This window comes from Rhinatrema bivittatum, chromosome 17 (assembly GCF_901001135.1).
Source record: "Rhinatrema bivittatum chromosome 17, aRhiBiv1.1, whole genome shotgun sequence".
Lineage (NCBI taxonomy): Eukaryota > Metazoa > Chordata > Amphibia > Gymnophiona > Rhinatrematidae > Rhinatrema > Rhinatrema bivittatum.
The window spans coordinates 50352944-50368906 of NC_042631.1; the positions used below are offsets into that span (position 1 = coordinate 50352944).

At 47.8% G+C, this 15963-nt stretch overlaps 1 protein-coding gene across 1 annotated transcript in view; it reads right to left on the reverse strand.

Annotated features, from left to right (window-relative positions):
• LOC115079136 (adenylate cyclase type 10-like) overlaps positions 1 to 15963 on the reverse strand; it is a 621147-nt gene that overhangs the window by 353420 nt on the left and 251764 nt on the right. The window contains exon 15 of the mRNA XM_029582255.1: positions 15640 to 15920. Within this exon, the coding sequence (XP_029438115.1) occupies positions 15640 to 15920 (281 nt within the window). The remainder of the gene's footprint in view (positions 1 to 15639; positions 15921 to 15963) is intronic.

Sequence of the window (15963 nt, forward strand, 5' to 3'; positions counted from 1 at the left end):
AAATTTGCAGATGACACAAAATTGTTCAGAGTAGTTAAATCACAAGCAGATTGTGATAAATTGCAGGAAGACCTTGTGAGACTGGAAAATTGGGCATCCAAATGGCAGATGAAGTTTAATGTGGATAAGTGCAAGGTGATGCATATAGGGAAAAATAACCCATGCTATAATTACACGATGTTGGGTTCCATATTAGGTGCTACAACCCAAGAAAGAGATCTAGGTGTCATAGTGGATAACACATTGAAATCGTCGGTTCAGTGTGCTGCGGCAGTCAAAAAAGCAAACAGAATGTTGGGAATTATTAGAAAAGGAATGATGAATAAAACGGAAAATGTCATAATGCCTCTGTATCGCTCCATGGTGAGACCGCACCTTGAATACTGTGTACAAATCTGGTCGCCGCATCTCAAAAAAGATATAATTGCGATGGAGAAGGTACAGAGAACGGCTACCAAAATGATAAGGGGAATGGAACAACTCCCCTATGAGGAAAGACTAAAGAGGTTAGGACTTTTCAGCTTGGAGAAGAGACGACTGAGGGGGGATATGATAGAGGTGTTTAAAATCATGAGAGGTCTAGAACGGGTAGATGTGAATCGGTTATTTACTCTTTCGGATAGTAGAAAGACTAGGGGACACTCCATGAAGTTAGCATGGGGCACATTTAAAACTAATCGGAGAAAGTTCTTTTTTACTCAACGCACAATTAAACTCTGGAATTTGTTGCCAGAGAATGTGGTTCGTGCAGTTAGTATAGCTGTGTTTAAAAAAGGATTGGATAAGTTCTTGGAGGAGAAGTCCATTACCTGCTATTAAGTTCACTTAGAGAATAGCCACTGCCATTAGCAATGGTTACATGGAATAGACTTAGTTTTTGGGTACTTGCCAGGTTCTTATGGCCTGGATTAGCCACTGTTGGAAACGGGATGCTGGGCTTGATGGACCCTTGGTCTGACCCAGTATGGCATTTTCTTATGTTTCTTATGTTCTTATGTTCACCTTCAATGCATATACAGCATAGTTCTCTGCTTCAACGGCAGGGGAGAAGAAAAAAGGGTTCGCACTCACAAAGCGGGGAGTAGCTGGCTTGTTACGGCGGTTACTACCCCAAACCAAATGTGTCTAATACTTCACTTTCGATGCATATCCAGGATGGCTCTCTGCTTCAACGGCATGGGAGAAGACTGATACATCACGCATTTCCAGCATAGCTCCCTGCTTCAACAGCAGGGGAGAAGAAAAACAACCAATAAGGACTGTATAACATAGTCTGGGTAAAACAAATAAGCATGGGTGTAGCTTGCTTATTGCGGCGGTTACTACCCCTAACTAATCAAGCTAGATATTTCAATGGTGGGGGTGGAAGGGAAATAGAACCAAGAGCTAAGTGAAACAGATAAGTATGAGAGAAAAAATGTGTGAAGCTTGCTGGGCAGACTGGATGGGCCGTTTGGTCTTCTTCTGCCGTCATTTCTATGTTTCTATGTTTCTATAGAGAATAGCCACTGCCATTAGCAATGGTAACATGGAATAGACTTAGTTTTTGGGTACTTGCCAGGTTCTTGTGGCCTGGATTGGCCACTGTTGGAAGCAGGATGCTGGGCTTGATGGACCCTTGGTCTGACCCAGTATGGCATTTTCTTATGTTCTTATGTTCTTATGGTATAGGTGGCGATGTCTTTTCGTGGATTACAAACTGGCTAAAAAAGACAGGAAACAGAGAGTAGGATTAAGTGGACAATTTTCTCAGTGGAAGGGAGTGGGCAGTGGAGTGCCTCAGGGATCTGTATTGGGATCCTTTCATTTCAATATATTTATAAATGATATGGAAAGAAATACGATGAGTGAGGTAATCAAATTTGTAGATGATACAAAATTGTTCAGAATAGTTAAATCACAAGCAGATTGTGATAAATTGTAGGAAGACCTTTTGAGACTGGACAATTGGGCATTGAAATGGCAGATGAAATTTAATGTGGATAAGTGCAAGGTGATGCATATAGGGAAAAATAACCCATGCTAGTGTTACACAATGTTAGGTTCTATATTAGGTGCTACTACCCAAGAAAGAGATCTAGGCTACATAGGAGATATCACATTGAAATCGTCTGTTCAGTGTGCTGCGGCAGTCAAAAACGTAAACAGAATGTTGGGAATTATTAGCAAGGGAATGGTGAATAAAACGGAAGATGTCATAATGCCTCTGTATCGCTCCATGGTGAGACCCCACCATGAATACTGTGTACAATTCTGGTCGCCGCATCTCAAAAAAGATATAATTGCGATGGAGAAGGTACAGAGAAGGGCGACCAAAATGATAAGGGGAATGGAACAGCTCCCCTATGAGGAAAGACTATAGAGGTTAGGACTTTTCAGCTTAGAGAAGAGATGGCTGAGGGGGGATATGATAGAGATGTTTAAAATCATGAGAGGTCTAGAACGGGTAGATGGAATGGTTATTTAGTCTTTCAGATAATAGAAAGACTAGAGGGCACTCCATGAAGGGGGGCACTCCATGTGGCACATTTATAACTAATTGGAGAAAGTTTTTCTTCACTCAACGCACAATTAAACTCTGGAATTTGTTGCCAGAGGATGTAGTTAATGCAGTTAGTATAGCTGTGTTTAAAAAGGAATTGGATAAGTTCTTGGAGGAGAAGTCCATTATCTTCTGTTAATTAAGTTGACTTAGAAAATAGCCACTGCTATTACTAGCAACCGTAACATGAAATAGACTTGGTTTTTGGGTACTTGCCAGGTTCTTATGGCCTGGATTGGCCATTGTTGGAAACAGGATGCTGGGCTTGATGGAACCCTTGGTCTGACTCAGTATGGCATGTTCTTATATATGTTGTGCTTCTAAGGTAAATTAGTGCAAAACAATCTCTTTGGAGATTTACACTACAGTTAGTTGTCCTAAGTGACTCACTACTGTTCTGATTAACAAATTATGGTACCTAATCAAACCAAATCACACTACCTTAACACCTTTCCAAGGTGAGTAACTGAACTGAACTTTTCAACCTTTTTACTTAGGTATACACTGCTCCTAGCTTATTTCTAGCTTCTTGCTACTTTTTTTTTTTTTAATATACAAACACTCTAACTTCTCCTTATTAGCTGCCTTACTAACTGTGAGGAATGCTTAAAAATGTTGCTATTACAGGGAAATAACAAATAGGGCAGGAAGAACAGACACTGGAAATGTCTTTGTAGCTTTGTTAAACACAGTGAACAGAACTGAAGTTGCAGCCTTTGCTTAGAATAATAGAAATCATTTAGCTTGTCTGACCCAGCTTTTGCAGGAAACTGACAGAGACAGGTTGTGCGAAGTTGCTGGTTCCAGCAGAGCCCAAGCACTTTTCCCAGTAACCCCCTATTAGAAACACATTATCTGAAATTAAATCCCACCATATCCTGAAGGCTACACCATGAACCTGTAAGCAGGAGCCAGGCCTATGTAAGGGCTACAGAGAACCAAAGTCACGAATTAGCCTGCACAGCTCTGGTAAACGTCATTTTCTTCTATAGAAACAGTTAGCTTCACTTCTGCTATCTGCACACGCTAAGAGAAGCTGGCTTAGCATAACTCCCTCAGTACAAACCCCCTCCCTATGTTCCAAAGGAAGCAGGTGCAGTTAAGAGAAATTGCTACGATCAATAGAAGGAGAGAGCAGCAGTCTCCCCGTCCCCCGCCCCCCCACATACCCCTCCCACATGCAAGCTTCTAGCAGAAACAGTAAGGGCAGGCCTGTCATTGGTGGCAAGAATATGATGAAGAATATGCCAAGAGATGCTAACTGCAAAGCTAGAGATAAGAACTTTAAAAAAGTATAAAAAGCCAGTGACTTCTAAAGAAATTGTACTTGCTTGATTATTTACAGCTTGTACCCATCTGCGCAGATGTTATAATAAAAAGACTTTTGCTGAAGTGTTTCTGTTCACAGTCTTATCATTCCCGAGAGGGAACCGCAATGTTATTTCCCACACTGACTATTAAAAGTAAACACACTAACTACTGCTTATTAGCTGCCTTACTGACTATTTAAAAATACAAACAGTGTAACTTCTGTTTATTCGCTGCCTTACTGACTATTAAAAGCACAAACACAAACCCAATAAATAATATTCCCCAATAGTTAACTTTGCCCCAATACTTTTAAAAAAGAAAATTTCCCATGCAAAACTTACTGATTCCTTTAAGCCACCAGCAATGTGATCCTCTCCTCTCAGTGCTCCATGGAACCAAGAACCTATAAATAATCCCAGACTCTGGGCACCAAGGCCCGCTCCAAATTCCGGACTTGTCCCTGCAGTTTTCAAGTCCAGAGAGAAAAACCTTCCCCATTCGGGTATCAAAGCATGGTCCCAAATATTCCAGGACCTGGGAAGGGACTAAATGGCTCTTGGCAAGGTTGACCACCCAGCCCAGGGATTTCAGGCGAAGTAACACTACATCCATTGCCTTGGAGCATAGAACTTCCAACTTCGTCCAACAAGCCAATCATCCAGATAGGGTTGCACCAGAATCCCCTCCTTCCTTAGAGCAGCTGCTACCACCACCATAACTTTGGTGAATGTCCGAGGCACTGTGGCAAGGCCGAAAGGTAGAGCGCAGAACTGGTAATGTTGCCCTAGGATTATAAATCTGAGGAACCTCTGATGGTCCGGTCAGATCCCGATATGAAGATAGGCTTCCATCAGGTCCAGGGCTGCCAGATATTCGCCGTTCCAGACCGCTGCAATAACAGAATGGAGTATCTCCATTCGGAAGCAGGACACCATGAGAGCCATGTTCACATTCTTCAAATCCAAGATGGGTCAGAAGGATCCTTCCTTCTTTGGGACGACAAAGTAAATGGGGTAATGCCCATCTGACTGGGGGACAAGAACAATGGCTCCCAGGGAACGAAGTCGATAGAGGGTCTGATGGACTACAAATTCTTTTTCTGAAGACCAGAAAGGGGACACCAGAAACAGGTCCCTGAGCGGCCCAGCAAATTCTAACACATAGCCGTGTTCTATCACACTGAGAACCCACCGGTCTGATGTAACTTTGACCCACTCCTGGAGAAAAAGGGAAAGGTGGCCCCCTATGATGAGGTCCGTGGAGTGGGTCAGCCACAAATCATTGTGCAGAGTTGGCCCTACTGGGCCCTTGTCCTGTGCTGTCGCGGGCTGTCCAGCATCCATGATACGACTGCGACCAAGGCTGGAACCTTTCTGAGGTTTGCCTCTGGCCCAAGGTGAGGGCCCTGCTCTGAAGAAACCGCCTTTGGCCACGAAATCGGGAGTGGGTGGAAGAAAAGGGCCTCTGTCCTCTAGGCCTACCTTCCAGGAGCTTATGGACTTTGTTCTCTCCCAAATGTTTGATCAGTTACTCTAGGTCCTCCCCAAAAAGGAGTTTGCCTTTGAAAGGCAGTGCTCCCAGCTAAGCGTTGGAAGAAACATCCGCCAACCAAGTCCAGAGCCACAGCAGCCTGCTCGCGGACACCGCAGAGACCATGGTATGTGAGGATGTGCGAAGCAGATCATAGGGGGCATCCACACCTATGTCACCACTGCTTCCAAGCATTTGGCCTGCTTCACCTCCGTGGGATCAAGATCCTTGGCAATTTGCGTAGGCCTGTTCGGAGCATGTAACTGCTACACATTGCAGCATGAATACCCAGGGCAGAAACATCAAATATCCTCTTGAGATAACCCTCCAGTTTACGATCCTGGAGATCCTTCAAAGCCACTGCTCCTGATAGTCGTGTGCTTGGTGACCGCTGTGATGGATGCATCCACCTTTGGGAGCCTCAGGAGGTCCAAGAAAGCCTCTGGCAGGGGATATAGTTTGTCCATCACCCTGCTGATCTTGAGGCCTGTCTCCGGAGTATCCCACTCCCGGAGCATGGTATGCAGAGGAAAAGTCATAGCGGGCCCACGCAAACCCGCGAGAACAGGATCCACCTAATCCGGGCCTGGTTGCGCCAGCGATTCCGCAATTCCAAGCTCCACCAGGACATACAGAATGAGGGGTTTCAACTCGTCATGCTGAAATAATCGCACCACCCTCTTCACCGAGGGCAAATGATCAGACCCGGTCTCAAGGTCCGGGGTATCAGGGGGTGGAATGGGGTCCACCGGCCCTTCGCCCCCAGGTCCGAATCATCCGGACAAGCATCCCTTGTGGACCCCCGTACCACAGGGGCCTGCACTTTGCGGATCCATTGCCGTGGGCATATCATCCAACTTTGGAATCTTGGCCAGCAAACCCGTGGACCCCAGGGGCTTGGGAGACCTCTCTTAGGGGCACCACTGGCCAAAAGGCCTGGTTCATTAAAAGAATAAATTCTGGCGAAAAAAAAACACCAGACCTCCTGTATTCTCCCCCCGAAGAAAAAGGGTCCTTCTCATTAAGTCCCCCTACAGCCCCTCAGACCTCTACATGGCTGGTACTGGCCGGCGAGAGTACAGGGGAACGATCCCCACCCCCCACAGCACTGTCCTCTGTGGCGCAAAAAGTGCCCAAAATGGCTGCCGTTCTCTGCTGAGCAGGGAGCAACCTCCTGGTGGGTCACCTGCTGTCCCATTGCACTCGAAATAGCGCCCGAAGAGCCCTCCCCGCTGGGGAGGCACCGGTTGCAGCAACCCGATGAGACACGGCCCAACAGCCACTCTCCAGAGTGTGAGCACTGGCTCATGCGTGGCATGTCGGGTGCAGGAGGTTCAGGGCGAACGCCAGCAGCCACGGGGGGGGGGGGGGGGGCAAATAAATGGGAGGGAAAGAAATCCCCCAACCTCGCCGTCCCTACTCACCAGGATCCCCTAGAAAACACCACGGCAGCTGATAAGAAAATTGGTTATTACCTGATAATTTTCATTCCTGTAGTACCACGGATCAGTCCAGACTCCTGGGTTTTGTCCTCGCACCAGCAGGTGGAGACAGAGAAAGATTGACAGCCTCTGCCCTATATATACCTAGGTGCTACCCATAGCCTGTCAGTATTACATGACATCAAAGCAGCAAAAAAGCTAATTAAACTAACTATATACAAAAAAACGTAAACGGAAAAAGGAGCATGGACCCCCAACCGAACTAGACCCCAAAACAGGGGAACAAGAATTGAGATAACTTTACGAGATGTAAAGCAATGCTGATGAAGCGGACTCTCCATTACCTCCAAACAGTAAAAGATGGGCAAGACTCTGGACTGATCCGTGGTACTACAGGAACAAACATTATCAGGTAAGAACCAATTTTCTTTTCCCTGTATGTACTTGGATCAGTCCAAACTCCTGGGATGTACCAGAGCGAAAACCTAATGGGGATTGGAACTGGAGAGACCCGCGCGAAGCACACCTTCTCCAAAGTTAGCCACTCCCGGCGTCCGAACATCAAGTCTGTAATGCCTTGCAAAGGTATGTAAGGACGTCCATATAGCTGCCCGGCAGATCTCTTGTGGTGAAATCTGCTGGCATTCCGCCCAAGAGATGGCCTGAGAACGAGTCGAGAGTGCCCAAAGACCCTCAGGTAAAGGACGACCCCGGAGTAAATAAGCTGAATTAATAGCTTCCTTCAAACAGCGAGCTATGGTAGTCTTAGAGGCCATGTTACCTTTTTTAGAGCTTCTCCAGAGCACAGAGAGGTGGTCCGAGACTCGAAACTCATTAGTAACCTCCAGATAGCATAGGAGAGCTCTGCGAACATTCAATTTGTGCAGATCCCGCGAAAGAGGGTCCAACCTATCCAAATTGGAGAACGACGGAAGTTCCACAGATTGATTCAAATGGAAAGAAGAAACAACCTTAGGTAGAAAAGAAGGGACTGTGCGTAAGGAGACACCAGAATCGGACAGCGCTTGAAGTTTGGAAACCCTTCGCTCCAAAGTGATTGCCAATAGAAAGACAACCTTCACCGTTAAGTCCTTCAAAGTCGCGCTATATAAGGGTTCAAAGGGTGGGGCACACAGAGCTTTGAGAACTAAATTCAGATTCCATGATGGACAAGGAAAGCTTACCAGTGGACGCAAATGCCTCGCTCCCTTCAGGAAACGAGCAACATCTGGATGCGTGGCCAACGGTACACCCTGTACAGGCCCACGTAAAGACCCAAGAGCCGCCACTTGGACCTGCAACGAACTACAAGACAGTCCCTTGGCTAAGCCCGCCTGAAGGAAACCTAGAATATCAGACACAGTGGCACAAGTGGGAACAATTTCCCTCGCCACGCACCAGGAGTCGAAAACCTTCCAGTGTCGAATGTAAGACAAAGAAGTAGAAGTCTTGCACGATTCCAATAGCGTAGTGACTACCGCCACAGAATAGCCTTTGCCCCACAGGTGCTGCCTCTCAAAAGCCAAGCTGCTAGACAGAATCGATCGACCTGGTCGAAACAGACTGGACCCTGATGGGGAAGGTTCGGGATCGGATGGAAACGACGAGGACTGTCCACTACCAGATGAAGCAAATCCAAGAACACCATGGCCTGCCTGGCCACTCGGGAGCTACCAGGATCACCGTGTGCCCTTCTATGCGTCTGATCACCTTGCCTATAAGAGGCCAAGGAGGGAACACGTACAGGAGAACCGTCGTCGGTCAAGGAAGAACCAGAGCATCCACGCCTTCCGCTCCTGTTTCCCTGCGGCGAGCGAAGAATTGCGAGGCCTTGGAATTTTTGTACATTGCCATTAGATCCATATGGGGAACACCCCACCTGTCGCAGAGAAGTTGAAAAGTTTTGTCCGCCAGCTCCCACTCGTCGGGGTCGAGACAATGCCAACTCAGAAAATCCACTTGAACGTTGTCCACGCTGCTCCGTCCAGTCTACTAACAGGCACGCTTCTTCTGCTACGGCATGACTTCTGGTGCCTCCCAGACGATTGATTTAAGCCACTGTGGTCACGTTGCCAGATAACACCCTGACCAACTTCCCCTCAATCAGCGGGAGGAACGCTTGTAGCATGAGGCGGACTGCTCTGGTCTCTAGCTGATTCATGGACCATCAAGATTCTTTTGGAGTCCACTGCCCCTGCACAGAGGTCCTCAGACAAACTGCACCCCAGCCTGAGAGACTGGCATCTGTGGTTACCACTGTCCAATCCGGAACCACCAACGGGACTCCTCTGGTCAAATTGTCCCTGATCAACCACCAGTGTAGGCTGGAGCGAGCGGAGTCTGGCAATGGTAGAACCAGATGGAACTGCTCGGAGGTCGGATTCCAGCGGGAAAGCAAGGCTGACTGTAAAGGCCACATATGAGCGAAGGCCCAGGGAACCAACTCCAAAATAGAAGTCATAGATCCCAGTAGTTGTAAATAATCCCAGATGATTGGCTGGGACTTGTTGAGCAAGGACTGCACTTGTCCCTGCAACTTTACAATCCTGTAGTTTGTGAGAAAGACCCGACCTTGCCGAGTGTCGAACAAAACTCCCAAATACTCCAAGGATTGGGAGGGGATGAGGTGACTCTTGGGCATATTGATCACCCAGCCAAGTGCCTTCAGCAACTGCAACACCCGCCGGATCATCTCCTGGCAAAGAGCTTCCGACTTTGCTTGAATCAGCCAATCGTTCAGATAGGGGTGTACCAAAAACCTCTCTCTGCGCAGCTGTGCTGCCATGACCACCATGATCTTGGTGAAGGTCCTGGGTGCTGTAGTGAGACCGAAGGGCAGAGCCTGAAACTGATAATGTCTCCCCAAAATTGCAAATCTCAGGAACTGCTGATGATCCTTCCTGATGCCTACATGGAGGAACGCCTCCGTGAGATCCAGAGACGCCAGGAATCCCCGGGATGTACTGCCGTGATCACAGACCGGAGCGTTTCCATACGGAACCTAGGAATGCGCAGACATCTGTTTACTCTTTTTAAATCTAGAATGGATGGGGAGGACCCCCTCCTTCTTTGGTACCACGAAGTAGATGGAATATCGGCATGTGCGCCGTTCCGAGGGAGGAACTGGAACAATGGCTCCCAGGTTGAGAAGACGTTGCACCCGTCAGCTTATACAGCCTGGCGTTACGCAGCTTAGCCGCAAGGAGAGACCAGAAACTGTTGGTGCGGTTGGCGTGTAAAATCTAAAGCATAGCCGTCTCTTATCACAGAGAGGACCCACTGGTCCGACATGATCTTGGCCCATTCCTCATAAAATAGAGACAGTCTGCCCCCCTGCCACTGGCACAGAGGAATGAACTGGCTGTCCACCATTGTGAAGTTTTGCCTCCTGGAGCAGACGGGGAGGTACCGGGTCTACCAAAACGGTGCCCTCGAAAGGACTGAGACCACGACTGTTGTCTGCCTGTAGACTGATGGAAAGATGAAGTGGACGCTCAGGGCGGACGAATCCTCTGACCACCCCGATAACAAGATCTTGAGGAAAATGAAGACCTCGGCTTAGGCCTATCTTCGGGAAGGCGATGGACCTTATTCTCTCTCAAGGATTGAACCAAGTCTTCAAGCTCCCTTGCCGAACAGCAACTTTCCCTTAAAAGGAAGAGAGCCCAACCTAGATTTGGAAGACACATCTGCCACCCAGTGCTGTAGCCACAATAAGCATCTAGCCGAAACTGCTGAGACCATGGACCGAGCAGAAGTTCGCAGAAGATCATACAGCGCATCTACACTGTACGCTATCACCACTTCCAGGCGCCCAGCTTGCCGAGCTTCCTCCTCGGAGAGAGACTTGTTGGCCAGAGGTTGCTGAACCCAGTGCAGGCGTGCTCTCAAACCAAAATTACTACACATGGCTGCTCAGACCCCCAGTGCAGAGACTTCAAAAATTTTCTTCAGCTGCAGCTCAAGTTTTCAGTCTTGCCAATCCTTGCGAGCTGTACCGCCTGTGACCGGAATAGTCATCTTCTTTGTAACCGCGACAGCGGCATCGATCTTCAGGACTCACAGAAGCTCTAGAGCCTCCTCAGGTAGAGGATAGAGCTTATCCATGGCCTTCGTAACTTTAAGGCCCATATCCGGTGTATCCCATTCCCGGTACAGCAAATCCGTCGCCGAAAAATGGAAAGGAAAGGTAGTAGGCGGGCCCCTCAGACCCAATAAAACCGGATCCATAGACTCTAAGATCACTGGATCCTGTGTCGGCTCAATGCCTAACTCCTTCAAAATAGCCGGGATAAGAGGGGTAAGCTCATCCCTTTTGAATAACCGGACTACCTTAGGGTCATCTCCGTCCATGCCATGTGTATCTCATGCAGCACTCTGCTGCAGATCCCCCTCACCCTCTACCCCCCTCGGAGGAGGGGTGGCCAGGCCCTGATCCTCTGAATCCAAAGAAGCATCAGAGAAGGAACTAGAATTGTCCTGCGGCGCCTGGGACCTTAAAGGGCACTTATCCTTGGGGGCATCCTTCTCCGAGCGGCTTCGGGCCCGCTTCCAGGATTTTGAGGGTAAAGGTGAGAAACTCCTGTCCCTGCCGCATCTCTTTGCGGCTTTCTTAGCTTGAAAGGCCTTGTGTAAAAAACAAATATAGTCCGAATTTGAGAAGGATGAGGAAGGGGAATCCCCCCTATCTGCAGGGGCCTCTCCCCTCGCAGACCCCTCGCAGACCCCTCGCAAACGCTGATGAGGTAAAAAATTAACACCTGACGCGGCCGGCCCTGCCGTGCTGAAACCATCCAAAATGGCGCCCGTTCCCGCGCTCAGCAGGAACGGAACCAAGGGAAGGACTGGCATCTCCCCAAACGTGTGGGTAACTTACATAGAAACATAACATAGAAATGACGGCAGAAGAAGAAGACCAATCGGTCCATCCAGTCTGCCCAGCAAGCTTCACACTTCTTTTTTGTCATACTTATCTGTTTCTCTTGGCTCTTAGTAACCTTAGGTTCTATTTCCCTTTCACCCCCACTATTAATGTAGAGAGCAGTGATGGAGCTGCTTCCAAGTGAAATGTTAAGTTTGATTAGTTGGGTAAGTGGCAGCATAGCTCTCTGCCGTTGAAGCAGAGATATGCGTGAAGTATTAGTTTTTCTTCTCCCCTGCCGTTGAAGAAGGGAGCTATGCTGGATATGCATTGAAAGTGAAGTATGCCTTGAAAGTCACATTAACTATCATCAAATATTGAAAAGCCTAATAATTGGTAATTGAATAAGCCTAATAATTGGTAATACCTATAGCCCATGAACCCATCCCTGTTTTTTGGTTTTTTTGTTTTGTTTTTTTTTTCTTTTTTTAATTGGGAGATGGCAGCCCTCCATCCTTCCACTCCGAGAAGGTGGAACACCAACCACTGGCCACTGGCATCCCACTCCGTGAATGCCTCTGTGGCTACTGCCACTCCGTGCAGTGTTTTGCTGCCTGCTCTTTATACGCATCCTCTAGACCTGATGGATCCACAGTGATTATCCCACGCCCCTTTGAAGTGCTTCACAGTTTTGGACTTCACCACTTCCTCCGGAAGGGCATTCCAGGCATCCACCACTCTCTCCGTGAAGAAATACTTCCTGACATTGGTTTTTAGTCTTCCTCCTTGGAGCCTCAGCTCGTGACCTCTGGTTCTGCTGGTTTTTTTCCGACGGAAAAGGTTTGTCATTGTCTTTGGATCGTTAAAGTTTTTCAAGTATCTGAAAGTCTGAATCATATCACCCCTGCTCCTCCTTTCCTCCAGGGTGTACATATTTAGATTCTTCAATCTCTCCTCGTATGACATCCGATGAAGACCCTCCACCTTTCTGGTTGCCCTTCTCTGTACCGCTTCAATCTTGTCTCTGTCTCTTTGTAGATACGGTCTCCAGAACTGAACACAGTACTCCAGGTGAGGCTTCACCAAGGACCTGTACAAGGGGATAATCACTTCTCTTTTCTTACTCAATATTCCTCTCTCTATGCAGCCCAGCATTCTTCTGGCTTTTGCTATCGCCTTGTTTCGCAGACTTCATATCATTAGACACTATAACCCCAAGGTCTCTCTCCTGCTCCGTGCACATCAGCCTTTCCCCCCCCCCCCCCCCCCCCCCCCCCCCCCCCCGTTCGAATACAGTTCATTTGGATTTCCACTCCCCATATGCATGACTTTGCACTTCTTGGCATTGAATCTCAGCTGCCATATCTTCGACCACTCTTCCAGTTTCCTTAAATCCCGTCTCATTCTCTCCACTCCTTCCGGCGTGTCCACTCTGTTGCAGATATTAATGTCGTCCGCAAAAAGACAAATCTTACCTTCTATCCCGTCCGCAATGTCGCTCACAAAGATATTGAACAGGACCGGTCCCAACACCGATCCTTGCGGTACACCACTTAAAACCGCTCTCTCTTCAGAGAAAGTTCCATTTACCATCACACATTGTCTTCTGTCCGTCAACCAGTTTGCAATCCAGGTCACCAACTCGGCACTCACTCCTAAGCTTCTCATTTTATTCACCAGTCTCCTATGCGGAACCGTATCAAAAGCTTTGCTGAAATCTAAGTAGATGACATTGAGCGCTCTTCCTCGATCCAATTGCTTGGTTACCCAGTCAAAAAAGTCAATCAGATTTGTCTGACAGGATCTTCCCCTGGTGAATCCATGTTGCCTCAGGTCCAGTAATTCTCCGGACTGTAGATAGTTCACTATTCTCTCTTTCAACAGTGACTCCATTACTTTTCCCACCACCAAAGTGAGGCTAACCGGTCTGTAGTTCCCAGTCTCCTCTCTGTTCCCACTCTTGTGAAGCGGGACCACCACCGCTCTTCTCCAATCACTTGGCACCGAAGAGACACGCAGCATGACACCCCCCTGGCAATCTGTGAGGTGCCCTCACCCCCAGGCATGCAAGGAGGACACAGATCCTCACCAGATTAAGGACCGCGCGCCGAGCCGCATGCCCTGCACGCCACCCTCCGGGACATGTCGGGCCGAGAAAAAAGTAACTTTTTTTTAAAATGGAGATTGGGAACAGAAAACTGCAAGCACCGAAAGAAAAAACCCGTCGAGGGAAGGGAGATTCGAAGGGAACTTTTTTTTTTTCAATTTAATTAGGAGTACGTGCCCAGCACAGGAAGGGGTCTTGCCGGGTGAGTGAGCCGGGCTCCCTGGTATCAACCCCTCAGCTGCTGGAGAAAGGGCTATCAGGTCCTCGACCTCTTAAACCAGGAGAGACTGCACTTTCCCTGGGAGGCCAAGGAGATCCTCGTTGAAGTCTTTCCTTTTTTTTTTGTGCAAACAAGACCTTCTAAAAAGAGGATATTAAATTTAAAATGGGACCTCTAACTAACTGCCTCAGACTAATACAGACTGTGGGTAAGCAAAGCTAGCACCTGCTGGAGACAGAGTAACACTGACAGGCTGTGGGTAATGCCTAGGTGTATATAGGGCAGAGCTTGTCAATCTTTCTCTGTCTCCACCTGCTGGTGCGGGGACAAAACCCAGGAGTCTGGACTGATCCGGGTACATACAGGGAAGAGCCCTGCCGTTGGTTTCCCCTCAGCAAAAAAAAAAAAAAAAAAAAGTTAAGTCCTTTTTTTTTTCCCTTAAAGAGAAAGGAAAGAAAAAGAAATTAAAAGGATACTTCCCTGAAGAGCTGGCAGAGGCTGCAAACAGCTGAAGAGGAAGGAGGAGGAAGCTGGACCACCAGCTATCACTCCACTGGCCACAAGCTAGGAGCCAAATTTGGGGTTCCCAACCCCTGCTCATCCACTAACTACTCCCTGGGAGGTTTGTTTGAAATCCTTGTCTTTTGCTTTTTATTTTTTTTTTTTTTACTGATGTTCACACTTGGGATCAGAACCGCAGGTTTTGCACCACCTCCATCTACTGAAGACAAAGAAATACTGAGGAGCAGATGGCACACCAGGTTATGAGAGGGCACTGGCAAAGTTTTTCTCTGTCTCCATCTGCTGGAAGGGAGGCAAAACCCAGCTGTCTGGACTGATCCGGGTACATACAGGAAAACAAGGAACAAGGCATGCGGTTCCCTCCCGGCACTAGCATCACAATCAACCGCAAATCCCCGGAGCCCCGGATTAACAGGTAGTCGACTGCCGCTCAGTCCTGCACCTCTCTGCCCTGGCCAACAGCTCCCACTGACTAGGCCCTCCCTGCCGAAGTTCCTGCTAAGCTCTGCTCTTCTGCTTCTTGTACGCTATTGTTTTTGTTTTGTTTTTAAACAAGGAACTTAAAGAAACTTTATTAAGTGGGTACTTCCCTGTCCAGAGGAAGAAGGCCGAGAGGGTGCCTCAGAGGGTCAAGGGAGCCAGGACACTACAGGAAAATTCAGGCAGGGGTATCCAACACCCCCGATGGCCCGGCTCCACCTGAGGGATATCTCACGAAGGTGCCTAGCACCTCAGGGAGCATCCGTGATCTGGAACCTAAAACTACTGTAAAACAAAAAAAATGTCCTTTTTTTTTCTTGCTTAACTAACTAACAGCCTGCAGGTGCAGCTCTACAATCTGCTCGAGTCAGAGAAATACTGAGTCCTGCAGGTGGCACTCTCAGTTAAGAAGCAGTGCCTCAAAGTTTTGTTCTCTGAATCCATCTGCTGGAAGGGATGAATAACCCTCTGGTCTGGACTGATCTAGGTATGTTCAGGAACTGGCTAATGTAATATAAATTTGCTGTGCATTTGTGCGTATGACTGCATGTTTGGCTTCCATGCATGCCTTTACACAAATGTGCACATCGGTGTGTGACACTTGTATGAATGTATGAGACTTACATCTCTAATTCACTGGGGATGCTGAGGACTCCCAGCGTCTGGCAGGCCAGCTGTGATATCATGGAGGGTTTCAGCTCATTCAGACGGACATAGAAAGTCTTCTCACTCTTCATCATCTTCATGGCTGATGAGCACATGGGATATGAAATGGAAAAAGGGCACAATGCCATGATCAGAAACACTGGCACTGTGACAAACAGCTCTGACAAAAAATTCCACGAGACCACATCGATGTAATGTGCCTGATCAATAATACATAGGAATGCCTCCTTATCCACAGCCTGAAAAACAGTAAATAAAAAAGCAATATTAAGTACATGGCTC